The sequence below is a fragment of the Pyxicephalus adspersus genome, chromosome Z, assembly GCF_032062135.1.
Source record: "Pyxicephalus adspersus chromosome Z, UCB_Pads_2.0, whole genome shotgun sequence".
NCBI lineage: Eukaryota > Metazoa > Chordata > Amphibia > Anura > Pyxicephalidae > Pyxicephalus > Pyxicephalus adspersus.
The window spans coordinates 63,574,091-63,599,957 of NC_092871.1; the positions used below are offsets into that span (position 1 = coordinate 63,574,091).

The following is a 25,867-nucleotide window of genomic DNA, read 5'->3' on the forward strand; positions in this document are numbered from 1 at the left end:
TTTTTTTAAAAATCGGGGGTGGCTTACTTAATGGGGATGTCCTAAAATCGGGGAAACACGGTAAATATGTTAAACAGTAAAGGTCCCAACGCTGAACCCTGGGGTACACCACTAATAACTTGGACCAGTGAGAGTGTGAATCATTAATTACAACTCTCTGGATGCAGTCTTTAGGCCAGTTCTCTATCCATTTACAGAATGAATTTTTCAAACTTATTGACCCTAACTTGCATATTAACTGTCTTGGGGGTACGGTGTCGAATGCTTTAGCAAAGTCCAAGTACACTATATCAACTGCTATTCCACTGTCTACCTGTTTACTTACTTCAATATACAAAGAGAGTAAATTTGTTTGCCAACTTCGGTCTTTCTCTCGCCACACTCCTCCTTTATATGTTTTTTTTTAATCCAACTCTCTAGAACCTTTCCAAATATGGACATTGAACCAACTGGTCTGTAGTTACCCGGTAATGACTTTGCTCCCTTTTTGAAGATAGGAACCACATTGGCTTTACGCCAATTCATCGAACCATGCCAGTGATTAAAGAGTCTCTAAAAATTAGAAATAATGGCTTTGAAATAACCAAGCTCAGCTATTTGAGGACACGTGGATGTAATCCATCGGGTCCTGGTGCTTTGTCAACCCTAATTTTGCCCAACTGTTTCTAAATCATATCAATTTTGAGCCATTGTGACTCATTTAAAGCAGTGACATTGCTATTATGAATTTGGACTTGAGCTCTGCCATTTTCCTTTGTGTACACAGAGCTAAAAAAAAAAGTGTTTAGTAAATCTGCCTTTTTTCTTTGTCCCCAGTTACCAACCCAGAGACATCCTTTAAGGGAACTACATGCTCAGATCCGATCTTTTTGCTGTTAATATCACCGTAAAATTATCTTGTAATAAATTCACAAATTTCCTCCCCTTTGCTGTTCTTGCAGTACCATTACTCCAGTCATTGTCAGGGTAGTTGAAATCTCCCATGATTAAATCTTTTCCAGTTTTTGCTGCTTTTTCTATCTGTGCTAGTAGTTGATTCTCTATTTCTTCCTTAGCACTGGGGGCCTATAGCAGACTCCAATAATTAATTATGTGTTATTCAACCCCACATTCAACTCCACCCATAATGCCTCAACCTCATCGGTTGTTCCATCTGCAATTTCTTCTTTCACATTCACTTTCAAATCACTTCTCACATACATACATGCATACATACAGACAGAAAGACAACACCAACCTTTTGTTTGACTCTGTCTTTACGAAAGAGAGTATAACCAGGAATATTGACAGCCTAGTCATGTGAAGAGCAAAGCCAAGATTCAGCAATGCCGACTAAGTCTTAATGCTCTTCACTCATTAAGGCTTCCAACTCCCCTATTTTGTTTGCCATACTTCTAGCATTGGTGAACAGGTTCTTTAAACCATTGCTACATTTACCAGCATTGTTGGCCAAATCCTTTTGTATTTCAATACAACTAGTACTGCACAATCCAATGTTTGTTTTTAACATGGGAAGCTCCATACATTTATCCATAACCCTCCCCAATCCACCCTCCATTAGTGGCTGACCCCTGACTAACCTTTCTGCCACTTGATTTAACTGTCCCACTGCCTCTGTCCTAGTTTAAATATCCCTCCATCATCCCCCTAAATCTTTCCCCTAGCACAGCAGACCCCCTTTCATTTAGGTGCAAACCATCTCTGGCATACAGGTTGTACCCCAATGAAAAGTCAGCCCAGTGCTCCATGAACCCAAACCCTTCTCTTTTGCACCAGGACTTAAGCCATGCATTTAGCTGTCTAAGCTCCCCTCTGCCTTTCCTGTGTTGTGCATGGCACAGGCAATATTCCAGAGAACATAACCTTGGAGGTGCTTTTCTTCAACTTGAAACCTAGTTCTTTAAACTGATTTTTAAGGATCCTCCATCTTCCATCTATCCTGCCTTTCATTGGTTCTAACATGGACCAAGACAGCTGGGTCATGCCCAGCCTCTCCCGGTAATTTGTCTACTCGGTCCACCACATGCCGAACCCTGGCACCAGGGAGACGGCAAACCATTCGGTTGAAGGGATCCAGGCGACAAACTATTCTATCAGTCTTCCTGATCATAAAATCACCTATAAAAACCAATTGTCTTTTCCTTCCTGCATTTCCCTCCCCACCCCTACTAGATGGTCTGCTCACTCGACTGTTAGGGGTAGCAGTAACATCTAGAGTTGCCACCACTGGGTCTGCCACCTGCACATCTTCACATAACTTTGCAAATATGTTAGGATGCTCAAACACAGGGCTGGCCTGCCTTTTCTGGGTGCCCCACCACTCCCTTTAACTACAGCAAGCTAACTCCTTACATGTTCATCCTGATTACCTCTCCACCCCCCACATCTAAGCCGTTAACTACCTGCTCACCTCTCAAGGTGATCGACTGATTTCAGTGTTGCAATGCGCTTCTCCAGCTCTCCAATGCGAGATACCAGAAGGGCGACTTGCTCACATCTGTCACAGCGGTATTCACCTAGGAGCTGTTGCTTCATTTGTGCATACATATGGCAGACTGTGCACTGAACAAAACCTTCCACCTTACTACCACTCATTTTCCCAGATACAATGTTTGTTTACAAGGAGGTAAAAAAGTTTACTTAGAGTTTGTGGTTACTATAAGGATTTAACTCCTGTGTTTTCAAACTCCACTTGATTTCAAGCCACTTGTTTTACCAACCAAGAATGAACAAGCTAAGGGTGAGTCTGCCAAGAACTAAAATCACCTGTGAAACCTTGACCACTCACCATTAGAAGTCAGCAAGGAAAAAGTAAAAAAAAAAAAAGCAATTGAAAACAAAAAACTGACAGTCAAGCAGACAACCCAACAGTCAAACAGACACAACTTCCAAATGCACAGTATCAGTAAACAGTGTTTTCGAACTCGTCTTGATTGCAAGCCACTAAGTTTTTCAAATTCTGGATTCCAAGATTTCTCGCAAGAAGCTGATGTATCTGATTGACTGGAAAGGTTTCAGTCCTAAAGAGTGATCCGGGGTTACAGCTACAGACGTGTCTGCACCACTACTTGTCAAGAGGTTTCATCTTCGCTTCCCTCTAAAACCTGGATCTCGGCAGGTGGGGAAGACCTGTAAAAGGGGGGGGGGGGGTAATGTCATACTTACTTCTTTCTCGCTAAAGGGCAGGCATCTCCTGTGCATGCAGGCATTTCTGACTGAGCGTGCTAAGGCCTTCTGTTGCTTCCACTGTATCCTGTGTTCCCTGGGTCTGCAGTGGCCCCTGTGCCACTGGCGTTTATTGCACGGATTCCTGGTATTTGACAGCGGACTTGTGTCCTGACCTCTCTTGCTTGCTGCCTTCCCTGACCCCGCCCTTCCTTGACGATTCTTCTGCTTAGTGTTTTGGTATTTTGTATCTTCCTGCCCACCCTGGTGTGCCCAAGGACCACAACTTGGCGATAACCAGCAGCACAACATCCTCACCCCTAGAGGCTCTGGAGAAGACCTGGTTGCCGCTTAGATTCTGCGCCTTGGCCCTTTTTAGGGCTTACACCACTTTTGTCCAAGTGGTAACTCCCCCTATTGGCCCTGTCTCCCCTAGGGTGACAGACACCAAAGTATGTTATGGAAGTAAGTTCATACAAGATGTCTATAATCTACAAGGCAGACCTGGATGTACTGTTTGATTGGGCAGCTAAGTGGCAAATGACATTTATTATTGAGAAATGCCAGGTTTTGCACTTGGGGGGTAACAACATGCATGCTTCATGCTGTCTAGGGGGAATTTGGGGGAGTCAGAAATGGAAAAGGATCTGAGGGTTCTGGTAGATCATAGACTTAATAATAGCATACAACACAAAGCTGCAACATCAAAAGTTATCAAAGTACTCTCTTGTATTTAAAGAGGAATAGACTAATCAAGACAAGATCCTGCCCTTTTACAAAGTATTGGTCATACCACATCTGAAATATGCAGACCAGTTTTGGGCACCAGTTCACAAAAAGGACATTGTGGGATTGGAGAGCGTGCAGAGAAGGAAAACTAAACTAATAAAAGGAATGGAGGAGCTCCGCTATGAGGAGAGATAAGCTAAACTAAATTTTTTCTCCCTTGAGAAGAGATGTTTAAGGGGGGATATGATCACCCTGTATAAATGGTCCATATAGAGAACTCTCTTCCATATTATTCACTTTGAGATCATTACAAAGAACAAGAGGACACTTTGTGTCTGGAGTCAAAGAAGTTTAGGCTCCGGATAAGGAAGGGATTCTTCACTGAATGGTCTGTGAAAATGTGGAATGGCCTCAGGAAGTAGTTTCAGCAACTACTATAGATTGCTTTAGGAGAAGGCTGGATATATTTCTAGAAGCTCAGAATATAACTGGGTATTAAAGTTTTGAAGTAAAGATAACAGGCTGTTGATCCAGGGAAGATCCGATTTCCTCATTGAATCAGGAAGGAATTTTTTCCCCTGTTGAAGCAAATTGTACCAGGGTTTTTTTTTTTTTTTTGCTTTCCTCTGGACCAACTATGTCCATTTAGGGGTTTAATATCTGGGATATGTTTATCTCCCTAGTGGATAAACTTTATGGACTTGTGCCTTTTTTTAACTTGACTTACTTATGTCCTAATTTTATTGTAAAATGTATTTATTTGCAGAGAATGCTGAGGCACAGTGTATCATATCACAGATAGAAATGTTTCCCATTGGTAGCCAAAAGAGAAAACAAAACCAAAAATTGGCAAATGGGACTGATTAAAAAAACAACAACAAAAAAAGAAAGCATTGGTGTGCTGCATGGCATTTTCTAGATGACTACAAATGTTCTTTTCTTCCTGTATTTCTCTGTCCTTAAACCCCTTTTATTCTAAAGCTACGGACATTGGATGGTGTCTGGCCATGTGGTCACATTGCATCTGCTGAAGAATCTTTTTTATGAAGGATCTTTCTAGAAATGTGCAGCTTTGCATTGGGTGATCTTACATGTTGGTACATGTAAGGTCACCCAATGATCTTACATGTTGGTACATGAGAGTCTTGGGAAACTTTAATGACTGGTTGATAAAACTCAGTTGATCAGGGAAACCTGTGCTTTGCCGGTGCAATAACAGTTCTTTGCTGTTGACCACTCTGACTCCAATTCACAACAATACCTAGTGTTGTTCATCATTGACAGCATGGTGTTTGATGGCTGACAACTGTTACACAGAGCTGTAACATGGGGGCAGGAAGAGAGTTCTCAAAGTTGTCAAGCATCCAAGAGTTTATACATGCCTTTATTGCAGCAGTAGATATATGCATAGATGGTGCTGGCATTAAAGTAAACCCATACCCTCACTCTGCATAGGCAAAACTCAAGTTCCGGTTCTAATTGTCAGATATTTCTGCTTTCAATATTTTTCTCAAGCATTCCAGTGTTCTCCCCAGAAATTTTTTTTCACCCTGGTGGTGGGAAGCTGTAGCTGGGTGGTAAAAAGTGGGCCTGGCAAGACACAGCAAATTTAATGCTACTAGTTTATGCCATAGGTATCCAGTAACCTCCTATTGTTCTATATTCCCCCTATGCTTTGTTCTGACTTTCTAATGCCTGACTTGTTAGTATGTCCAATTTTTCTATTTGTTTTGTATTATGATCAAACTGTGTTGTGCATTTTGCTCCAGCTGCCTAGTGTTCCATGCTTAAGTGTAATCCCTTGTAGTAGTGTAATAGTGTTATGTGGTATAGTTCATATTAGCAGTACAAAAACTGGGCCATTTACTGTGCATACTACATATTTTTACATTATAGGAAAGCCCCTGATAATACATTTTTGGTGTCAGGCATGCGCAGAACGAACAGCCCACAGCCATCTTGGATATGTGACACAAATATCCCAGGAGGCTGCTGATTTACCCTTCAGCCTTTTTCACCATGGCAGTAAAGACGGAAGTCGAGGGGTCCTCCCCCAAAAAATGGAAAAGAAAAACAACACATTTTTCCATTATATAAAATGCGAAAGTCACCTTTTATATAATGTTTAAATGTGGTGATGCTTTAAGAGCATCGCGCATGTGATAGCAAGATGGGGACAGGACAGCCAGTGTCCCCCTCTCATCACTGCCTATATTTAAATTTTTTTTTTTTTTTTAAACTGTGAAATGTATTTATCTGAGTGGGCTTGTACAATTATGTCAGCAGCAATGTGATAGCTATGTGTGTAAAGCTTGCTAGTCATATTCTGCAGCCTAACAACTCACTGTGATCAAACTATCTCCTAAACCCTTGGTTGTAATGACTGAAATTTCCAGGCTACACAGGGGAAACTCATAGCTACTAGTAACCAAAATTTCTATAAAAAAATTTAAGATATGGGGGTAACAAGTTTAGGAACGTGTAGAGAAATTGGGGTTCAAGTGTTAAAAGTAGGCAGTATTGTGTAAGGGGCAGTGCGTTTGCCCCTAGTAATAGAATTATTGTGGGGTGGGGTAGGCAGGGGTGTCCTGCCATTGCACCCACATTTTTAGCTTTTTACATGCATTCTAGGGAAACTAGGGTTCAAAGAAGAGAATCAGACAGGGTAACATAGTATGACTGGTATAGATTTGTGACAGGTAGTTATCAATTTAGGGGCCCCACCCCAATGCTCCTTGCTATGTAAGTGGCCCCAGGGGTCCACAATTTGTATTTTTTAATAAGGACTTCTTGGTGCACTTGCTTTTGAAACAGCAACCCCAATGTTGTATTTTTACAAGTTTTTACAATTCTGATCCCCATATCTTTAAATTCTATAAATCTGGGGGGCCGAAATTGTGGTTACTATTAGGGTCCCCTGTGCACCCAGGAAATTTCAAGTCATTACAACCAATGATTTAGGAGATATGAAGGTTTGTACACAGAGAGCTGTAAGGCTGCAGAATATGACATCCAGCATTCACACACACAGCTATCACACTGTGCCGATGACATAATTACACATGCCTACTCAGGTGGATACATTTTTACAAGCTTTTTCTTTTTCAATAGAAGACTCAAAAAGGAGAGTTCTTCCCTCCTGGTGGGCAAATATTTTAAAAGAAAAGAGAAAAACATTGGTTTTGTTGTTACCTTCAAATTGGATTTAATAAACATATATCATATTTCCCTAGAGCACGCAGAGGCAGACACCTTCTTTTGTTTCACTAACCTGATGGCAGAAATCCGTGACAATTTCATCAAGAGCCTGGATGATTCTCAATGTGGAATTACTGCTAAGATCGAACAAGTTTACTCAATGCTAAAGGAAGAGGACGAGGAGTTGTATCTCAAGCTGGTGAGTTGGCTCAAACCTCTATTCCTCCATATAAAACCCCATTATTATCTTTATGAATATGAAGGAAATTTTGCTATTGTCTTTGCTTTAAAGAATATTTAGTTTATATTGATTCAGGTTATATTCATATATTGATTTATTAATTTTTTCTTATTTTAAAAATTAAAAATATATATAAATTGATTCTCCCTGTTTTAGAACTATGTGGTCGAAAATGTCTAAAAAAAAGTGACGAAGATAGGTTATATCCTTAATTTTACTTTATCATTGGTGACCATTTTTGCTTTAAACAAAGACAAGATTATTATTATTTATACTGTTATTATATTCATGTATTTATTAATATTATATTTAAATATTTTAGAAAAGCTTTTAGCATATACTTTAAATTCACTTGATCCGCACCTTCTCATTTTAATATAGACAGATGACCTCATCTGTCTTCTGTTGCTCTTTTAATGACCTTTCACCAGTTGGGGGAGGGAAGGTGCCCAGGCTGTACTGCAAAATAAATTTGAGGAAGGTCAGGTTACCAGATTGGCTGTGTAGATATCAGGAGTGGACAGAAAGAAATTCAAATGCTTTTGGCTCAATGCACCAGTGTTTGTTTCCCTTCACTTTATACATAACAGTATGACTTTGATATATATATATATATTTTTTAAATTGAATTTTTATTGAAATTTTGAATATAAACAAGGAGTACAACAGTACAAGAATAGGATCAATATACATAATACCAATAAACATCAGGTGTAGCAAAATACCCAACAATCAAAGTATATGTCCTCGTCCAAGGTAGTAATGTTATTGTCAAGTAACATCAAGGCCAAAGTCCAAAGTAAAATCCCATCTGGTATTGCTGAAACAAACAACAATCACAGGAAAAAAGAAAACATACAATAAAGAGACCCGTGAAGGGTAACCTCAATAGGTGGGTAAGCGGGTCCAGTGACAAATGTTGTTGAGTTACATCTTGAAGCAGCTTATGGACCCGGTCCCAATATCTCTGAATAATGGGACAGTACCAAAACACATGTTCCAAAGTTCCCCGCTGTGTCCTACATCGCCAACAGGTACGGTCCACAACGGGGAACAACCTGTGTAATACATCAGGCATGTGATACCATCGAAATATTATTTTGTATAAGTTTTCCTTATATAATGTACAGATGGAGCTTTTGTGCGCTGCTTCCCATATGTCTGACCACTCCTCACTATCCAAAGAGCGGCCTAGAATAGATTCCCAAGTGCTCATATAAGCAAATTTTCCCGAAATCCCTCGTACACTAGTATGAAGGAGACGGTAAATTGAGGAAACCAGACCTTTAGTATATGGGCCAAGCATGCATATCCTCTCAAAGGAAGTAGTTTTTGAAAAGCTGGGTGAGGGAGAGTGCGTAATGTCTGATCTGCAGGTATCCAAAAAAGGCAGTTTGGGGAAGGTCAAACATGGCTTGGAGTTCCGAAAAGGAGAACAGTCTCTTCTCCACGGGTTGTAAAATATCCTGAAGGTGGAACAGTCCCCTCTCCCTCCAGGGTTGCCACATCCCTCTGGTAAGACTATCAGGCAATAGGGGGTTGTGAATATTAGGTGTCAGAACCGATGCTATGGAGGATAAACCATATTGAATTTTATAGGACCGCCATAAATTCCTGGTAAATAGCATTGGTGAGAGTAATTCCTTATCTGCCAATAAGAGGGAGGAGCTCCAAAGCATCACATTAGGATGGATTGGAAAAATCCAGGATTCCTCTAATTCCCTACAAATAGTGGCGGAATGTAATGAGGTCAAAAAAGGTAAATAGCGTAAATGAGCCGCCACGTAATATTTAAGAAGGTCCGGAGCTCCTAGGCCTCCAAGCTCCTGTGGTGTACAGACTACCGACTTAGAGAGTCTGTGTCTCTTATTGGCCCATATAAAATTCAAGAAACCCGCCTGTAGTTTCTTCAAGGTCTGGACAGGAACCCGCACTGGGAGGGTTTCAAATAAGTACAAAAGTTTGGGTAGGAGCATCATTTTTACTGAGGCTATACGTCCCAAAAGCGATAACGGGTGTAATTTCCATTTGTTCAAGTACTTATGTAGCTCCAGGAACAATGGGGGAAAGTTATACGAATACAGCTGGCCGTATGTAGCCGTTATCTGAGTGCCTAGATAACCAATTGAATGTTCCCGGCACATAAAGGTGTACATGTCTTGTAATGCCGAAAGTTGTGGATGTGGCATATGTAAAGGTAGGGCCTCTGTTTTAGAGGAATTCACCTTGTAGCCGGAGATTTCACCAAACAAGTATAGTTCAGACCACAGATTTGGTAAAGTAATAGTGGGGTGTGTTAGTGTAAGGAGCACATCGTCCGCATAAAGCGAAATCTTGTAAGAGGAGTCCCTCACCCTAACCCCTTGGATGTCCAGGTTAGATCTGATTTTTGCTGCCAAGGGTTCGATACATAAGGCAAACAAAAGGGGGGACAATGGGCACCCCTGACGTGTACCATTTTTAATAGAAAATTGTCTAGAGGAGGCATGGGGCAATTTAACGGAAGCTGTCGGGCTGCTATAAAGGGACCGAATTGCCCGGAAAAAAGGTCCGGAAAAGCCCAGTTTGGTCAGCGTGGAGAACATAAAAGGCCAACTAAGGCGATCAAACACCTTTTCAGCATCTAGGCTTAGAATCAGGGATGGAGTTTCACGTTTGTTAAGGATGTCTATAACATCAATCACCCTGCGGGTGTTATCACTGGTGTGCTGGAAGGGGATAAAACCAGTTTGGTCTCCATGTACTAAATATGGCAGGAGACGTGCGAGTCTGTTAGCCAGCAATTTGGTGTATATTTTAAGATCCGAATTAAGCAGCGCTATGGGTCTATAGTTAGCTCAGTCCACCGGATCTTTACCCGGTTTGGGTATACCCGTAATGTGAGAGCTGGACATGGAAGTTGGAATAGGCTTACCTTGTAAAAAATCGTTAAATAAAGCCTCCAAATGTGGGAGTAATTCTGGCAAAAAAGTTTTGTAATACAAGTACGGTAGGCCATTTGGACCAGGGGCTTTATTAGAGGGAAGATGAGATATAATTTTAGAGATTTCATCTTCGGTGATGGGTCAGTTGAGATGTTCCAGGTGCTCTTCCGACAGCTGGGGAAGATCTAGGTCCGCTAAGTAGGAATCTATTTTCCCTTGTAAAGTGCCCCCTAGGGAGGCCTGTGCCTGATGTACCACCTAGTACAGCTGAGTGTATTAGGTTTCAAAGCAAGAGGCTATACAGGAGGGGTCATATCGCATTACCCCACGGTCATCTTTAACGTCCATGGGAGAAGCTTGAACCCGTGCATCTCTAAGTTTGCGTGCCAATAGAGTGTCAGCCTTATTGCCTTTGTGGTAGTATAATTGTCTGGTGCGTTGCATCATCCAACTGACCTTCCTCAATTCCAAAGCCCTTAATTTAGAGTGGAGGGAGGTCACCTCCCACAGAAGACCCAGTGAGGGCCTATTAACAAGTTTTGCCTCCGCTGAGCGCAGCTCCCGCTCAGTCAGAGTACGTTGTAGGGCAGAGTTACGTTTTAGGCGAGAGCTCAGGGCCACGCACTGACCTCTAATAACCGCCTTATGAGCCTCCCAAAATGTGAGGTATGCGCCACTGAACCCTTGTTTTCAGTGAAGTAATTTTGGATACCCGTAATGAGGACCAATTTGGTGTCGTTATTTTTAAGGAGGAAGTCATTCAGTCTCCAGTGACAAACTCTAGTCTGAGAAGGGGCAAGGAAAACGTCCAATGTGACCGGGGCGTGGTCTGACCAAGTAATGGGAAAAATGTCAGCCGACACACTATTCCGCAAAAGCGGAAGATTGATAATGATGTGATCAATACGAGTGTGGGTGTGGTGGGGCGGGGAGTAAAATGTGAACTGTCTACTCGCTGGGTGTTGAATACGCCAACTATCATATAATTGGTAGCGCCAATTGGTTGGGGAGTTGGGGAAAAATTATATTAAAATCACCCCCCAAGATAAAATAAGTATGGGCAAACCCGTCCAATAAGGCCAGTATTTTGGAGAGGAATGGCAGTTGACCCACATTAGGAGCATAAATGTTATACAAAGTCAAAGAGACTCCCTGCAGCAGACCATGTAAAACTATGAACCGGCCATCAGGATCAATGATGGAACTTGTTAGTGTAAACTTAAAGGAGTCTTTGATTAAAATGGCTACCCCTGCCTTCTTTCTGGAAGGAGAGTTTGCCATATAAACCTGTGGGTAGTACTTGGAAATAAAGTTAAAAGTGCCCGAGTGATCATAATGTGTCTCCTGTAGTAAAACAACCTCCGCCATATGGTGTTTAAGTTCCCTGAGCGCCAACTTCCTCTTAGTGTTAGAGTTCAGCCCTTTAACATTTAGAAAAAGAATTTTAGTCGCCATTAAAAAACAATCTGATGAGGACCATATTATCCGTGGACAAACTGAAAGGGAGGCAAGCCACTTGCATCCAGTGAGGCATCAGAAAACTGCCCGCATGGGGGAGGAAGGGAAAAGAAAACTGGGGCAAAAAAGAAAAGACAGAAAAACCCAGAAAAATGAAAGACACACACTTAAAAACAACCTGAAACAGTCGCAATAAAGCGACTAGGGAGTGTCCGTCGCTCACCGGTCCCCAGGAGTCCCTAAGGATCACTGGGGAACAACAGTACCTGGCGAGCGTACCAACACTACCGAGGGGGTCAGGGGCCCAAAAGTCTCCAGAGCATGGAACAGACATAAAAAAATTACAATTGAACTCAAACCGACCGGCACCGGCGGTCCAGCAAAACACGAGCTTCGAGGGGACGTCCCGCACCCCATCCCATAAACCGGGCCAGGTGCAGGACCCCCCCAAAAAGTCACAGGGCAAAAAGGTAGCATATCAGACAAATAACCTCATATGCATCATAAACAGAAAATGCAACTTAGTCTCAGAGCTATCTAATTAAACATGGGGACAGCAAATCCTAAACATGACAGTTACCCTTCTGTACAAACAATGGAAGGTGTGAGGTGGCATTAATTCCTGAGACAGCTAGTACAAGCGCATGGAGCCTCACCCTTCAGGGAGAACCACCAAGTATAATGGTAAAAACATAAGCAATCCAGTAAGGGCGATACGGGTAATCCAACGGGTAACTTGCCATATAAAATAAGTGCAGGATGTGAGCCAGCATCAAATTTTGAGACTGCCATGTAATATGTAAAGAACCTTCCCTCATTAGAGAGGTCCAACACCCATAGTGGTAAACAAAAATGAAACAATATAAACAATACAGGCCAAAAAAACAACAATAACTTCGAGTATGTTAAATCAGTGGGAAGCAAAGTGATAAAACATTGCATGAGCATAGAGGAACAGCATGAGATTGTCAATACCAGAAAGAAGAGGGTAAGGGGTGATCAAGCTCCCATCCTGGGAGTTTGGGCATAGTAATCCCCAAGTCCCGGCAGAAGGAAAAAAGATCTTCCGGGTAGCGTAGCACCGCTGAAATGCCATCCCTGCGTGCTGTTAAGCTGAACGTGAAGCCCCATCAATAGGGGATACTATTTTCCCGTAGAATAGTAAGGAGTGGCTGCAGGAGGCGTCGTTGTTGCAGGGTGTGCCAGGATAATACCTAGAATAGCTGTAGGGGGGCTCCATCGAACTCCAGATTGCTCATATTTCTCGCAGCCGCCATAATTTCATCCTTGAGGGCTGTCCGTGAGATGGCAGAGTACATCCCGTGGCCTTGCAGATGAGGCCGGTTGCCTCGAGGCCCTAAAGGCCATAGAAATGTTGATAACGTGAAGAAAGGCGCCCCAAAAGGCGGTTGAAAAAGGCTTGCAGCACCAGCTTCAAATCTGAGTCGCGGGTGGCCTCGGTAAACCACGGACCCTAACGTTATTTCTGCGAGCCTTATTCTCCATATCTTTTAAATGGCGGTAGAGATCCCTGATTTTCAAGTGGTGGTCCCTTGATTTATGGGTTAAGGCCTGATGTAAATTCTCATCAAGATCTCCCACTCTCCCAGCTAGGGATTGGAAATCTGCACGTAGGGCCCCTATTTCAGAATGCATGGTAGACTGTACCTCTGTAATAAGCTGTTGAAAATCCGCTTTGGTGGGTAACATTTGAAGATGTTGCTGCCATGGAGTTACCACAATAGGTTTACTGTACCCTGAGCCTCGAGTACCAAGACATGAGGGGCCTGCAGCCTCATGGAGTGCTGTGTTGGGCTTTCCCGAGGGGGGGCCGGGTGCACAAGGCAGGGAGCCCAAAGATGGAAAGACCTCTCTGCGTAACTCAGGGGGTCCTGAGACCTGGGGGCCGGGGGAGTCTCCTATCACTGCACCCCAGGGAGAAGAAACAGCCGCAGGTCGGAAGACAGCTGGGACAGTGTCCTCCAAGGAGGCATAGGGGCCTTCAGGGGAGCAGGATATCCCCCCGTCTGATGTGCCTCTGTTGGTGGGGAACCCTCTATAGAGGGAGAAAAACTCACCCCGTCCTGTAATGCAGCCTCTGGTGGATCACCTCCTCTGCTCTGCTCTGCTCTGGAAGCCTGTGTGTGAGAGCAGGGACCTGAGGAGTCATGAGAGCAGGTGGCTGCAGCAGAATCCCGGCGCCTCGTGTCCTCAATCTCTGTGCTCCACGTGTGTTGAGGGGAGGCAGGAGCCGGCGCCATCTTAACAGCCCTGGGAGCCGCAGGAGTGTCACTGGTAAAAGCCCGAATCGAGGGCTGAGAGGAAGAAGAGCGCTGAGCAGGGGTATGGGGGAGCTTCACCCCCCTGCCCTGCTTAGACTTGCCCATGTGTGCTTAGAATAGCCGCCGGTGCCGTCAGAGCCGTTCTAACATGCGGCCATCTCCGAAGACCTCCAAGCCATGCCCCTGATATATTTTTTTTAAAACGGTTAGCTGTAAATGTATTGTTATCCAGGACTCATATACAAAAATTTACCCTCAGTTCTTGTCTTGCTAAAAGAACATGCAGGACATCTAGCCTTGCAATATTCCACTAAACATAGACATTTTATTTCTGTGTTGTTGTTGTTCCCTTCAGTTCTTTTGTGGTAAAACTTTGTCAGCAGGACAGGAAGTAAGAATAGAATAGACATCTGTAACAAATGCACTAAAAGCAGTGAAAAACCAATAGGGATTCTAACCTTTCCTTTTTTTTCCTTTTCTAAGTGTAGGAGAAAAACTTGTTGCTTGAAGTACTCTGTATTCTCAAGCAATTTCAGGGAGTCCAAAAAGTATTCAAATGGCAACATTTCTTGACTAAAGAAAATGAGAAAGAATGTCTTAGCAAAATATGTCTACAAATTGGGAGCCATTGACTGTTTAGTAGAAATGAGTGACCAGCTCAAATTGATTAATTTTTCTTTTCCTGAAGAGTTTGGTGCTGCGCTGATTCTGCACTGTATATATAATCTTCAGTTTGTGCATGATATTTAGATATCTGGAGCTATTTTTTTAGCTGGAAGGTAACTGAACCTAAGGGATAGTAGGAATAGCAGTAGTGTCTGGTGGAAAGATAGCTACTTTTTGCAAAACTCTAATGGCTACCTTGTGGAATCATCTCTTTGCAGCAAGAACAGAACATCAAGCCACAATTTTTTGCCTTCCGCTGGCTGACACTGCTTCTTTCCCAGGAGTTTGTGCTTCCTGATGTCATCCGTATCTGGGATTCTTTATTTGCTGATGAAAACAGATTTGAATTCCTTCTGAAGGTTTCCTGTGCTATGTTGATGTAAGTGTTACAGAAACAGTTGGGCTAGAGTTGTCTAATTGTCAGCAACATCAACTTGCAAGAATGTTTTGCCCTAAATGGATTCTCCAGACATGATAAACCTACACCTAGAAAGTGCAGTTTTGAAATGAAACAGGCAACATTCTTTATTTATTGTAATGTTTTTGTTAAACAATAACAGTACAGAACAATATTATAGGGAAACAAAGTTGGGAAGGAGGTGGGATATTATATACTGGGGGGGGGGGGGGGGGGTATATAAACATCTTTTGACATTATCACGCAACATACAATCTGTGTGTTAAACCAGATAATAAAAAGTCTGTGTCTTTGATATTTGGTATATGCAGTGGCCTTAGCAGCCAAATCTCATGAACATATATATTACACATTCTTACTTGAGTAGGCTACAAATAAAACCAATCCCCACATTTTACAAACAGGGAGGGCCCAGGTGGCGTTTAAGTTCTTGGGAATCTTAAAACAACACCCAGGTGCCCCATGTTGCCAGAAACTTTTCATTGGAGTCTTGTATGCTGGCTGTTAGGTTCTTCATGAGCACCGTGGGTAGGCTGGAGGATTTCCACAATACTGGAATACAAGAATGGGCAGCTGAGACTAGATGACTAAGATTGGTAATAAACTGTTGCATTATGTGATGTACAGAGTCCCAGAAGCTTCAAACCAGTGGGCAGGACCAAATGATGTGTAACATGGTACCCTGTTCAGTACCACATCTTCAACATAAGTTGGATTTGTTGGGGAAAAAGAGGTGCAGCTGTTCAGGGGTCCTATACCAGTGGGAGAGTATTTTGTATCCTGTCTCCTGGAACCTGCTACTAATTGATGCTTTGTGTGCTAGCTATGGGATTCTCTCTTTCTGGGAGGTATCGAATGTCATGTCTAATTTCTGTTCCCAGGTGTGAAAAAAGTCTAACCCTGAGAAAAACAGGAGGAAGTATACCAACAATAATGTATGTCTAGAGCAGTGGTACCCAACCTACGGCCGAAGATCCGGCCTTCTGCTCATTCTCTCTCTTCGCTCTCTGCTCGTTGTCTTGCAGGGGATGGGGCACGCGCATCCTCTATCTTTCTCTATGACATTGTGCTGCCAGGGAAGGGAGAGAGTGGGAGTGTACTATAGACCTTGCAATCAACTGTGACAGCTCCCCGCCCACCTTGTACTGTGTCTGTGTCCATGCTGCTGTCATTAACCCCAAGTAAACCTTCATATCTCCTACACTGAGTGTCATGGATATGTGATTTTTTCAGGGGACACTGAGCACACGCTGCTAATAAACCAATCAGCCCCCTAAACATAAAAAGTTGCCAGATATGGAGTCACAAGCATGAAATCCTAATAACAAGCAGTGATATTTTCACATTAGTGGTCTATTTCAAGACCCCAAATTAAGTTTGCATGTTAGGGACTGCCGGGGTCCCACTTCATTAAGGTACTGTCAATTCGCTCTGCTGTGGTGCCCCAAATATATACTTGCTTGTTCTCAAAACATTAATACTGCGTTCAGACTGGCGGTGCAGTGCGGTTACCCCTTCCTCATGCCATAGAACCCTGCCTAGGGGGAGAAGCTCAGTATTGCTTACTGCTGCCTGGAGTCAAATCTGCAGACGGACTAAGCGGCTGGTGGGGGTGCCTGTTACACAAAGCTGACCACTTACCTTCTGTGACCCTCAATTTCTCTGGAACAGAGGGATGTTGACAAGTGGAAATGTCTTCCCCCCCCCCTCCCCCCAATAAAATGTTATACCCATCATATCACGCTACTTTGTCACACATAGCTATCACCTTACTCTCTATGAACCCCAATTTCTCTGTAAGGAAAGGGAAATGTAACTGCAAGTGGAGGACTCTTGTGGCTAACTCCCCCTAACATTACATCACTACAGCGCCATCACAAGGTATGAAAAACTATACCTGTCATACCATGCTACCCTGTCACACATAGCTGGCCACTTACCTTCTTCTAATTTTTCAGGAATAGAGAGAGGTAGGCACCTGAAGATGTAGCAGTAAGAACATGTCCCCCTTGGCTATCTGTCAGATTAATTCCATTTCCCTGGAAGTATTCTTTGCAAAGATTTTGGGGTACAAAGAGGCTTATCGACACCCTATAACTGACAGGATGCATTGTATGGTGTAGTTTCTGTTCTTTGGTACAGGAATGGTGAGTGGGAAGCAGTATTTGACCGGCCAGCACTGTATAATAGCTTAAGTTTTGTATCTTTCATTAATAAAATTTGCTTGCATGAAACAGTGAGTGCAGAAACTCTTGATTTGTCTTTTTTTTTTTTTTTGGTGCATGTGTGATACAGTAACTAAAAACATTTTAATTTCATTTCAAATTAAAACTATTCTTGTTTTAAACATACATCTTTAATGTTTGTTTGCATTGTAGCCTAAGAATTTGATCTCGATGTCAACAGCGGCCCCCAGATTAAAAAAAAGTTGGGCACCACTGGTCTAGAGTATCTATGTGCTAGACAGAGGAATTGAAAAGCTGTGGTCAGGTGGTTGAAAACTGTCCCGAGGGAGAGAATGCAGATAATGAGCGAGTTGGATGGCTCTCCAGAAATCCAACCTGTAGTCTGGGGCATCAAAACTCAACTCCCGCTGATAAACCCATCCCCCTGCTGCAGTAGTTGGAGAGCCCTGAACATTCCTGCTTTCATTAACTTTACAAAAATGAGATTGTCCAAACCTGGAGGGAAAGATGGGTTGCCTGTGATAGGGAAGAGGATGGATGGGGAAGGAAACAGACCTTATTTGTAAGGTGCCCAAGTCACAAAAATGGAAGCGGGCAGACGGAACTCTGGTTTGTTTAGATCTGGGAGCCAGGGCAGGGCCGCCAGTGAAATCAGGCAATATTATATTATTACCTTTTCTCATTTTTCTTTGCTGTCTACTGTTCATGCTAGCAACAATTTGTCTAGTAAAACACCCCATTTCTGTGACTCAGAACAGAAATAGGTGTAACTAACAGAACATGTTATGTTAACTTGCAATAATATTCTTACGTCTGTGTTTTCTGTACAACATAACCAGGCAAGACAATGTACTACATGTTCTAGGTTTGTGAACTAAGTATTCTTATGACCTTGTTATATATGAAGTAAATATATAATAATACATTCATAGCTTGACTTAAAAACTCTTGAGCCTCAAAACCTCTTTCTTTGCTTTCCCCTTACACTCCATGGTTTTCTTTTTTATAGTATAGTGCAGAATAGTCCGCTTAGAGTCTGAATTAGATTGTTTCAGGTTATATAGATTCTCATAGTAGTCTCTAAAGGCAGCCACGATATCCCTGACCATTACTGCTCTATGCACTTTATTCGTGAGTACAAAAGGGTTATTGGCATGTTTTCGTAGGCCTGTGAGTGCTCAGGTAAGTAGTTTCCCATTTTTGTTACCATGTTCATAATATTGTTGCCAGCATTTAGCCAAGTTGGCCTTAGCTTTGTGCAAGCACAGGTATGCTAATTTATTCTGGAGAAATAATAATTTCACACCTAGGTCACTGCTCAGATTTTGTTTATGTGATTTTTTCCAACTCTTGAATACAATGTCTACCTGACATCCCCTTTTGATCCTTGATCCGTGTTTTATCAATAACCCCCTAACCACGGCCTTATGGGCCTCCCAGATTGCTGTAGGAGAGCTCCCCTGACCACAATTGTTGTTAAAATAGGTATGTATTTTGGTTTTGAGTTTGGACATAACCACTACATCCTTAAGCAGAGATTTGTTAAGTTTCCAACACCATGAACATGATGAAGGATTTGATAGGGGCAGCATAAGGAAGACCGGAGCATGGTCTGTAAGTGTCTGAGTGAGGGAGTGGTGCAGTCAATTATTTTTGAGAGATCCAAAGTCTAATCTAGAAGTGGTCCAGCCAGAGTACATCTGATGCATTCACAAGTAGATTGTATAGTCTCTCGTAATAGGGTATAGCATTCGACACACATCCCATAGCTGAAAGCGTGACATGCAACTTTTAATACTTTCTTATATAACGGGGTAGGACTTGCGGGCAGAACTCTGTGTCCGGACCGTGCTTTGGGTCAAAATTAAAGTCTCCACTTAGAATAAAAAAATTCCTCCATCTTGGCAGACTGCTTTTCCGATATATTTAAACCTTTGACAATGTAAGTAACAATCTTAACCTTTTGCATGTGTGCAAAAGAACCAGGTTGTCTGGGGTTTACCAAGACGAGGGGGGGTGCTGTAGAAGGTGGGGGAAGAAAAGGGGTAGTAGGCCACCAAAATCATAAAGATACCATGGCATGGATACACTGTTTCTAAGTCAAACTGTGACTGTATAGGCAACACTATACCTTCACAAAATGTATTTCCATAATTTTTATTTTTAACATAAAAATATGCAAAACACATATTTATATGTTCAAAATAAAAGTTATGAAAATACATTTTGTGAAGGTATAATGTTGACCTTTGAAAAATCCCAGTTTTTGCACTTTTTCTTTGGTAAATATTGAAATACCTGCTACAGCAGAAATTCAGGCTTGATACCAACAGGTTCATCAATATCCAGAGCCCATGATGAGCAAACTTCTGCTCTGGTATCAATTTCATCCACTTCTAGGGTGCATTTGGAGTCTGGGATGAGTTGTTTTTTAAGGAGATGTTATCTGCCTAAATCTCAACTGCACAACAGAAATGATAATAAATATGTAGCACAATCACTAAGGGCCATTGAATAGCAAGTTTTAGGGCAGCATTTTCACCACAACAGTTTTTTTTATGTTTTCTCTTTAACTATAAATGCTTTACCTATTTAAAGGATTAGTCTACCTAAATGTGATGTTTACTGGTAGGTATTGCCTGGTGAGCTGAGCAACCTGCTGGCTTCCTGCCTTGCACACTGCAACTACAAAATCACCTCTTTTTTTCCAATGCTTCCACAGTTCAAGTTGTACAGAGTTTGGGTATTGATACGTCACAATTCATCATTAGTAACAGTTGTAGTGCAAGTTGGTATGACACCAGTTTTATTCAGATAAATTGGCACTTTAGTTGCACTTGTATGTGTCAAGGGGTGGATTTTACCATATTGTATACTCAGCTTGACTTTTTTCTATTCTAAACTGCTCAATGTTTTTTCAGATTAATCCGTGATCAGTTACTGGAAGGAGACTTTACAGTAAACATGAGGCTTCTCCAGGTGAGTGTAACAAAGATAAGAAAGTCATAGAGCAAGTGTTTATTCTTGTTTCTTTTGATTAATTTCCCAATTTGAATGCTTGGCTTATTGGTTATGTTTGAATTACCATCTCCTTCTTTCTCTCTCCGCAACTATCTCACATTTTTCTATCTTTCCCTCTCTCACTATTTTTTCTACACACACTCTCACTCACACTCTTTACTTCAGTATCCATCCTCATCCCTCCTTCATTTCGTCTAGCACCGTTAAAGTATAGCCTTTTGTTATTATTCTTGTGCAGGATTACCCACTGTCAGATGGAGATGTGCTGCCCATCTTGAAAAAAGCCAAGGAGCTCCAAGATTTAAAATGAGGGAACAGATAGGCTACACCTTCAGGAAAACTAGACTTTTTTATGGATGACCATGACTCATGAGCACTGCAGTTACCTCTGATCTGAGTTTGTTTGAGGACAGGTCAGCTAACTTCTATACATACTACATGGACAGACATGTTTGGTGAAGTGTTACCATGTCAAGCATGTCTTGTACACTCCTATTTGAAGGATTATTCTACAGGCTTTTAGCCGGGACATGTCAAGCTGTCCCACGTGCCTCAGTTCTGGTCTTCATGACCAGCCAATGCATCAGAGACAATTCTCGTTTTGAAGTGGCCAGAACATTTTAATAACCCTGAAATGCTAACAACTGGATGTCAGGTGCTAGATGACTGTATTGATGGTAATTGTAGCACCCAGCTGCACAAAGGCCATGGTGCATTTAAGCTGCCTCGTTGCTCAGGCTCTTGGGTCTAAGCCACTAAATGTTTCTTTGTGCTACATTTTATAAGAGAAAGATATTGATTTTATTGGAATTTGTGTATTTGCCTAGTTGTTTTATGTAAATTATTAATTTTTTCCGTTTGTTTATCTGAGTCTTTTTTTAGCCTTTTATTTCAGTGCAGAATCCGAAAACGTAGAATGTACCTGACATAAGACTTCCCAAGATGATGGCCAGGAACTACTGTGCTTGTGGCCATACTTGGTATGGTATCGTTTACCTGGTGATACATTTACTATATCTTCCTAGAATCTGTCACCTTGATTTCTTTGAGGAAAGAAGTTTAGAGAATATAGGTCTCATAGTATCCTTCTAGTACCATTCCTTTATTGACTATTTTATGTATCTGGACAGATAAAAACATAACATGGCCAGTTCAGAAAAGGCCAAAATGTAGCTCCACAATGAGCTGCCAACTGTTTTATAGGCATAGGGTGACCCTTCTTTCTAAAGTGTGGTCCTTGCATAACTTGTGCCGAAAAGAAACAATATGGGCAATTGCAGCAAATCACATGCCTTTACAAATGCATGTGCTACATAAGCATTTTTAGTAGCTCAGCCTTTAGCTGTGTACCGACCTTTGGTTTTTGTCACCCGGTTCCCTGACATCACTGAACAACTGACAGCTAAGACTGATGCTATTTCTTACAGAGAAGGATGCAGCGGGACACCTCCCACTCATCTTCCCTTCTCCATAGGACCAACAGGACCATCTGTCCATTCCTACTGTTGCTGTAAACACTCTCTAATAATCCAGCAACTGTGATCTAGCTTCTGTTTCCATAGCTCAGAGTCTGGCTTTATTGCTTTCTGATGGAGCAAATTTTTAATAATGGTGTAATCTACACTGTTACATGTAGCTCTTGTTAATACCTTACAAATAATGTATTGTGCAGTATACAGCTGTTCAGTTTACATTGTAATATGGCATTTGTCCCTTCAGCGAGAGATTGATCACTATTCTTACAAATTATCTGCACAGATAAATTTATTAGCATGACGAGTTACTGTTTAGGCAACATAGCTTGGACCTAAAACCATAAATTGCCCCTCAATTTGACCTGTCAGTGCAGCTATTAAACAATATGCCAATCTATGAACACAATACAGTTCAGGTTATTTTCCAATAAAAAAACCTTTGCAGTGTTGGAGGAAATCTCGGAGGAAACAGACGGAGAAGAAGGGCACTATTGGTATAAAATGCCACCAATGGCAGAAAAAATATTTCTTGGACTCTGGAGTGTTTTCATTTTGGGTCTTCCTGCCCTAGCAGTGCTGCTTATATGAAGCACTATATTTTGCATATGCTGTTGCTGCATAAAAATTCTGTAATATATAATATATCCATGAAACTTGCAAACAATGTACACCTGAGATCAAGCTACAGTGACTCCGATACCCACTGGCCCTGGGTAGGTTCCTGAATTGCCCACATGGATGTCTATACATGGAGACTTCCCTAAATAGCCCAAATGGACATCCACCCATGGGCTCTGAAAGAATTCCTCGAATTTGCCAAACGGATGTCCTCCACACATGGGCCCATCACCTACGGGGGAATCCCTAACCCTTGCTGGTGTTTAGTCTGGAAACCCGAGTGCATGATGGGAAAAAATGCTGGTGTAATTTTGTATGCCTCAGGTTGCCTATTTTCAGTATTTCATGTGCTTATCTCCAAGCAATATTCTTAGAAAAGGGTGGGAGTAAAGTTCCAAACAGCATTACACTGAACTTATGATTGCAGTTGTATGTAATGAGAACACAGTGCTACCGCATATTCATTTGGATTGTAATTGGCAGTTGAGGACATTTTATCCACAAACCATGGCTGTCCTACTTAAAGTGTATGTGTACCAGATCAATATATTTATATTTTTTGCTCCCTTTTGGTCTAATCATTAAAAGTGTATTGTTTGTACCTGTTGCTCCTGCTGGAAATCTAGTGAGCTGATAACCTTCTGTTCCTTTTGCCTGTGCTGACTGATAGCATTAATACCAAGTAGCTTTGTGGACTACAGCTCATCCCCCTATAGTATGCTTGAGAGAAAGAGGTTGTCTGTAGACCTGTTCTACAGTAACAGTTCAAATTTCCCATGGATGCAATACAATCAGTATTGTCATGCTAGTACAAGACAGGTGTTGCTGGCAGGGTCAGCCAGTAAGAATAAAGGAAGCACATCTAAGAACTGGCAAGCTACCACATTTAGGGCTCTCTTCCAGGTTTCTGTCTATGAGTGATCTACCTAATCTAAATGCCCACTTCACATGGGCCTTGCTCCAGCTTTCAGCTTTGTGTCTACCTCCCACTATTCAGTAGGAAGCTTTGTCTTCAATAGGCCCTGGTCTTGAAATTGCCATCCTTAAAGTGGACCTATCATACAATTTTTCCTTTATAAAGAAGAGTAGATAACCCTTTGTTTTTTATTTTTATTAAATGCCTTTAACAGGCAGGCGCAGGAGGGACTTTTCTGTCATTGAAAAAAGAAAGATGGCAACCTCACACATGCGCAGTAAGATCGGCACCTTTTTTTTGACAGATACAGCAGCATACGTCACATCTTTGCAAGTTGCAAGATCTTTGAAAGTAAAGGTGTCATTTTTCTTTATAAGTCCACTATAATGAGAAAAGATCCCCGATTTTTATTAGGATTTTATGTTTGAGACCCTGTATCTGGCAACTTGTGGTGTTCAGGGGGCTGAAAGTTTAGTATCAGCTCTCAAATTTCATGTTTGTATGACAATCCGTGTAGGAGATATGAAGGTTTACACATTGGGGTAATGGCAACAGCATTGATGAGGGATGGGATTATTTCACAGTACAAGGTGGGCGGGGAGCAGCACAGCTAATTGCCAGGTCTAAAGAACACGCCCATTCTCCAGGAGTTAACACTAAAGCCCAATTTTCCTATAGGTCTCCAGCATTTTTGCCTCCTTTAGTTTGCGGCCCCCAACTCACCAGCCGTGGCCCTGGGGTTGGGGACCATTGTTCTAAAGCATTTTTCTAAATAAAGACCATCTCATGGGTTACTTTAGTCTGGTGGCATGATGTGATCCCTGCTGTTCAAGCTGAACTTTTTTGACCCTGGAGATAAGCTCAGCCTATCCTCTGCCACTAATCAAGGCAGCACTCCTATTGAACAATGAGATGCTTTCAATAGTTAGTGTTAGTTAGAATATATATGGCACTTACACTCCAGGTGAAGGGTTTATTACCAAGGACAGAGACTTAGTGGCAGAGAAAACTTGAACAGAAAAGGGCTTTAGGGTTCTGTTGGACAGAAATTTTGGCCTTTAAAAAAAAAATTGACAAGATCATAGTGTGTTGTCCTGATGATAAGGCATCCCCATCAAATAATGATCACAAGGGGACAATCAATGGCACATGAGTGATCAGAAGGGACCAATCAATGGCACATGAGTGATCAGAAGGGGACAATGAATGGCACAGAGTGATCAGAAGGGGACAATCAATGGCACATGAGTGATTTTCAACAATAAATGTGTACTGTAGTCTTCATCATGGAAAAAAGAGACATCCCCCTGAAAATAAGACCTAGGGCATATTTTGGCATTTCAAAAAATATAAGACAGTGCCTTATTATAGGGGAAACAGGGTACTAATCGGACTGAGGACAGAAGTTACATATTCTACTTGTAACATCCCCTGGAGTAAAAAGCTGGTATTGCAGCATGTCAATATGTTTGGTATGCTGTTAGAATAGATTTCAATAAATGATTCTCAACAAAATGATAAGCTGTAAAATTAAGTAACCCCCTCATTACCTAAATTTTTGACTTTTCCTGGAATACCCCCTCAACCTAATACTTTTGGAATGCTTATGATGAATTTTCTAGACATAATATGGGTGGTGAAAAAACCAATCAAATTCACTTGTTTGGGACTAGCCCAGCAACCAATAAAAAAAACAAAAGCAGCTGTCACACCAAAATATCATGTGTGGTTTATCTCTGAACAGTCAACAAAAAAAATTAGTTTTGATAATTATCGAAAACCACAGAAAACTTCTCTAAATCTGTTTTTCGAGCAGATTTCAGATCTGTTTTCATTTTATCCCTAACACAGTTACTGAGATATGAGTACTATTATAGTTAACATTGTACGTGCATGTATTTTGTACTAAAATGTAAGCACCATTGAAGTGAATGGTAATACATCTTCAGTGTGAAGTAAAATAGGGCACACTGTGTTATGAATCTACTGAACGGTGTCAGTCAGGTACCATTGTTTCTTCAGAAATGCTTAGAGTATGATTTTCTTGTGTACCCTTTGTCCGGATTGTCATGGTACAACATCCAGCAGTAGTCAGCAATCAAACTTTCATTCCAAAAACCTTGGTAGCGGTGCTCCATTAACTGAATTTCCTGTTGAAAATGTTCTCCTTGTTCGTCACTCACCATACCAAGATTTTCCTGGAAAAATTCTAGATGTGAGTGCAAGAAATATATTTTTAATGACATACAACAACCCAGTTTCAAGCAGATTCTGAACTCCTTCCTTGTATGCAGTAGATTTATGGTTGACCAGGAAATTTTCACACAGCCACTTGAATGCATCCCAAGCTTCTAGCTCAGCTGCTGAGAGAGATTGTTTGAAAACATCATCCTGCAAAACAGACTTGATCTGTGGCCCTATAAATATCCCTTTGCATCCCAAGCTTCTAGCTCAGCTGCTGAGAGAGATTGTTTGAAAACATCATCCTGCAAAACAGACTTGATCTGTGGCCCTATAAATATCCCTTTCTTCATTTTTGCAGTGCTTATGTTTGGAAACTCCTCAACAAG

General features: G+C 41.7%; 1 protein-coding gene across 2 annotated transcripts in view; it reads left to right on the plus strand.

Annotated features, from left to right (window-relative positions):
* TBC1D13 (TBC1 domain family member 13) overlaps positions 1 to 21,141 on the plus strand; it is a 41,941-nt gene extending 20,800 nt beyond the window's left edge. For both annotated transcript variants that reach the window (XM_072431327.1, XM_072431328.1), the window contains exons 9-12: positions 7,128 to 7,291; positions 14,882 to 15,042; positions 20,189 to 20,246; positions 20,527 to 21,141. In XM_072431327.1, coding sequence (XP_072287428.1) covers positions 7,128 to 7,291; positions 14,882 to 15,042; positions 20,189 to 20,246; positions 20,527 to 20,598 — 455 coding nt within the window. In that variant the 3' untranslated portion in view covers positions 20,599 to 21,141. The remainder of the gene's footprint in view (positions 1 to 7,127; positions 7,292 to 14,881; positions 15,043 to 20,188; positions 20,247 to 20,526) is intronic.
* Positions 21,142 to 25,867: the final 4,726 nt, after the last annotated feature.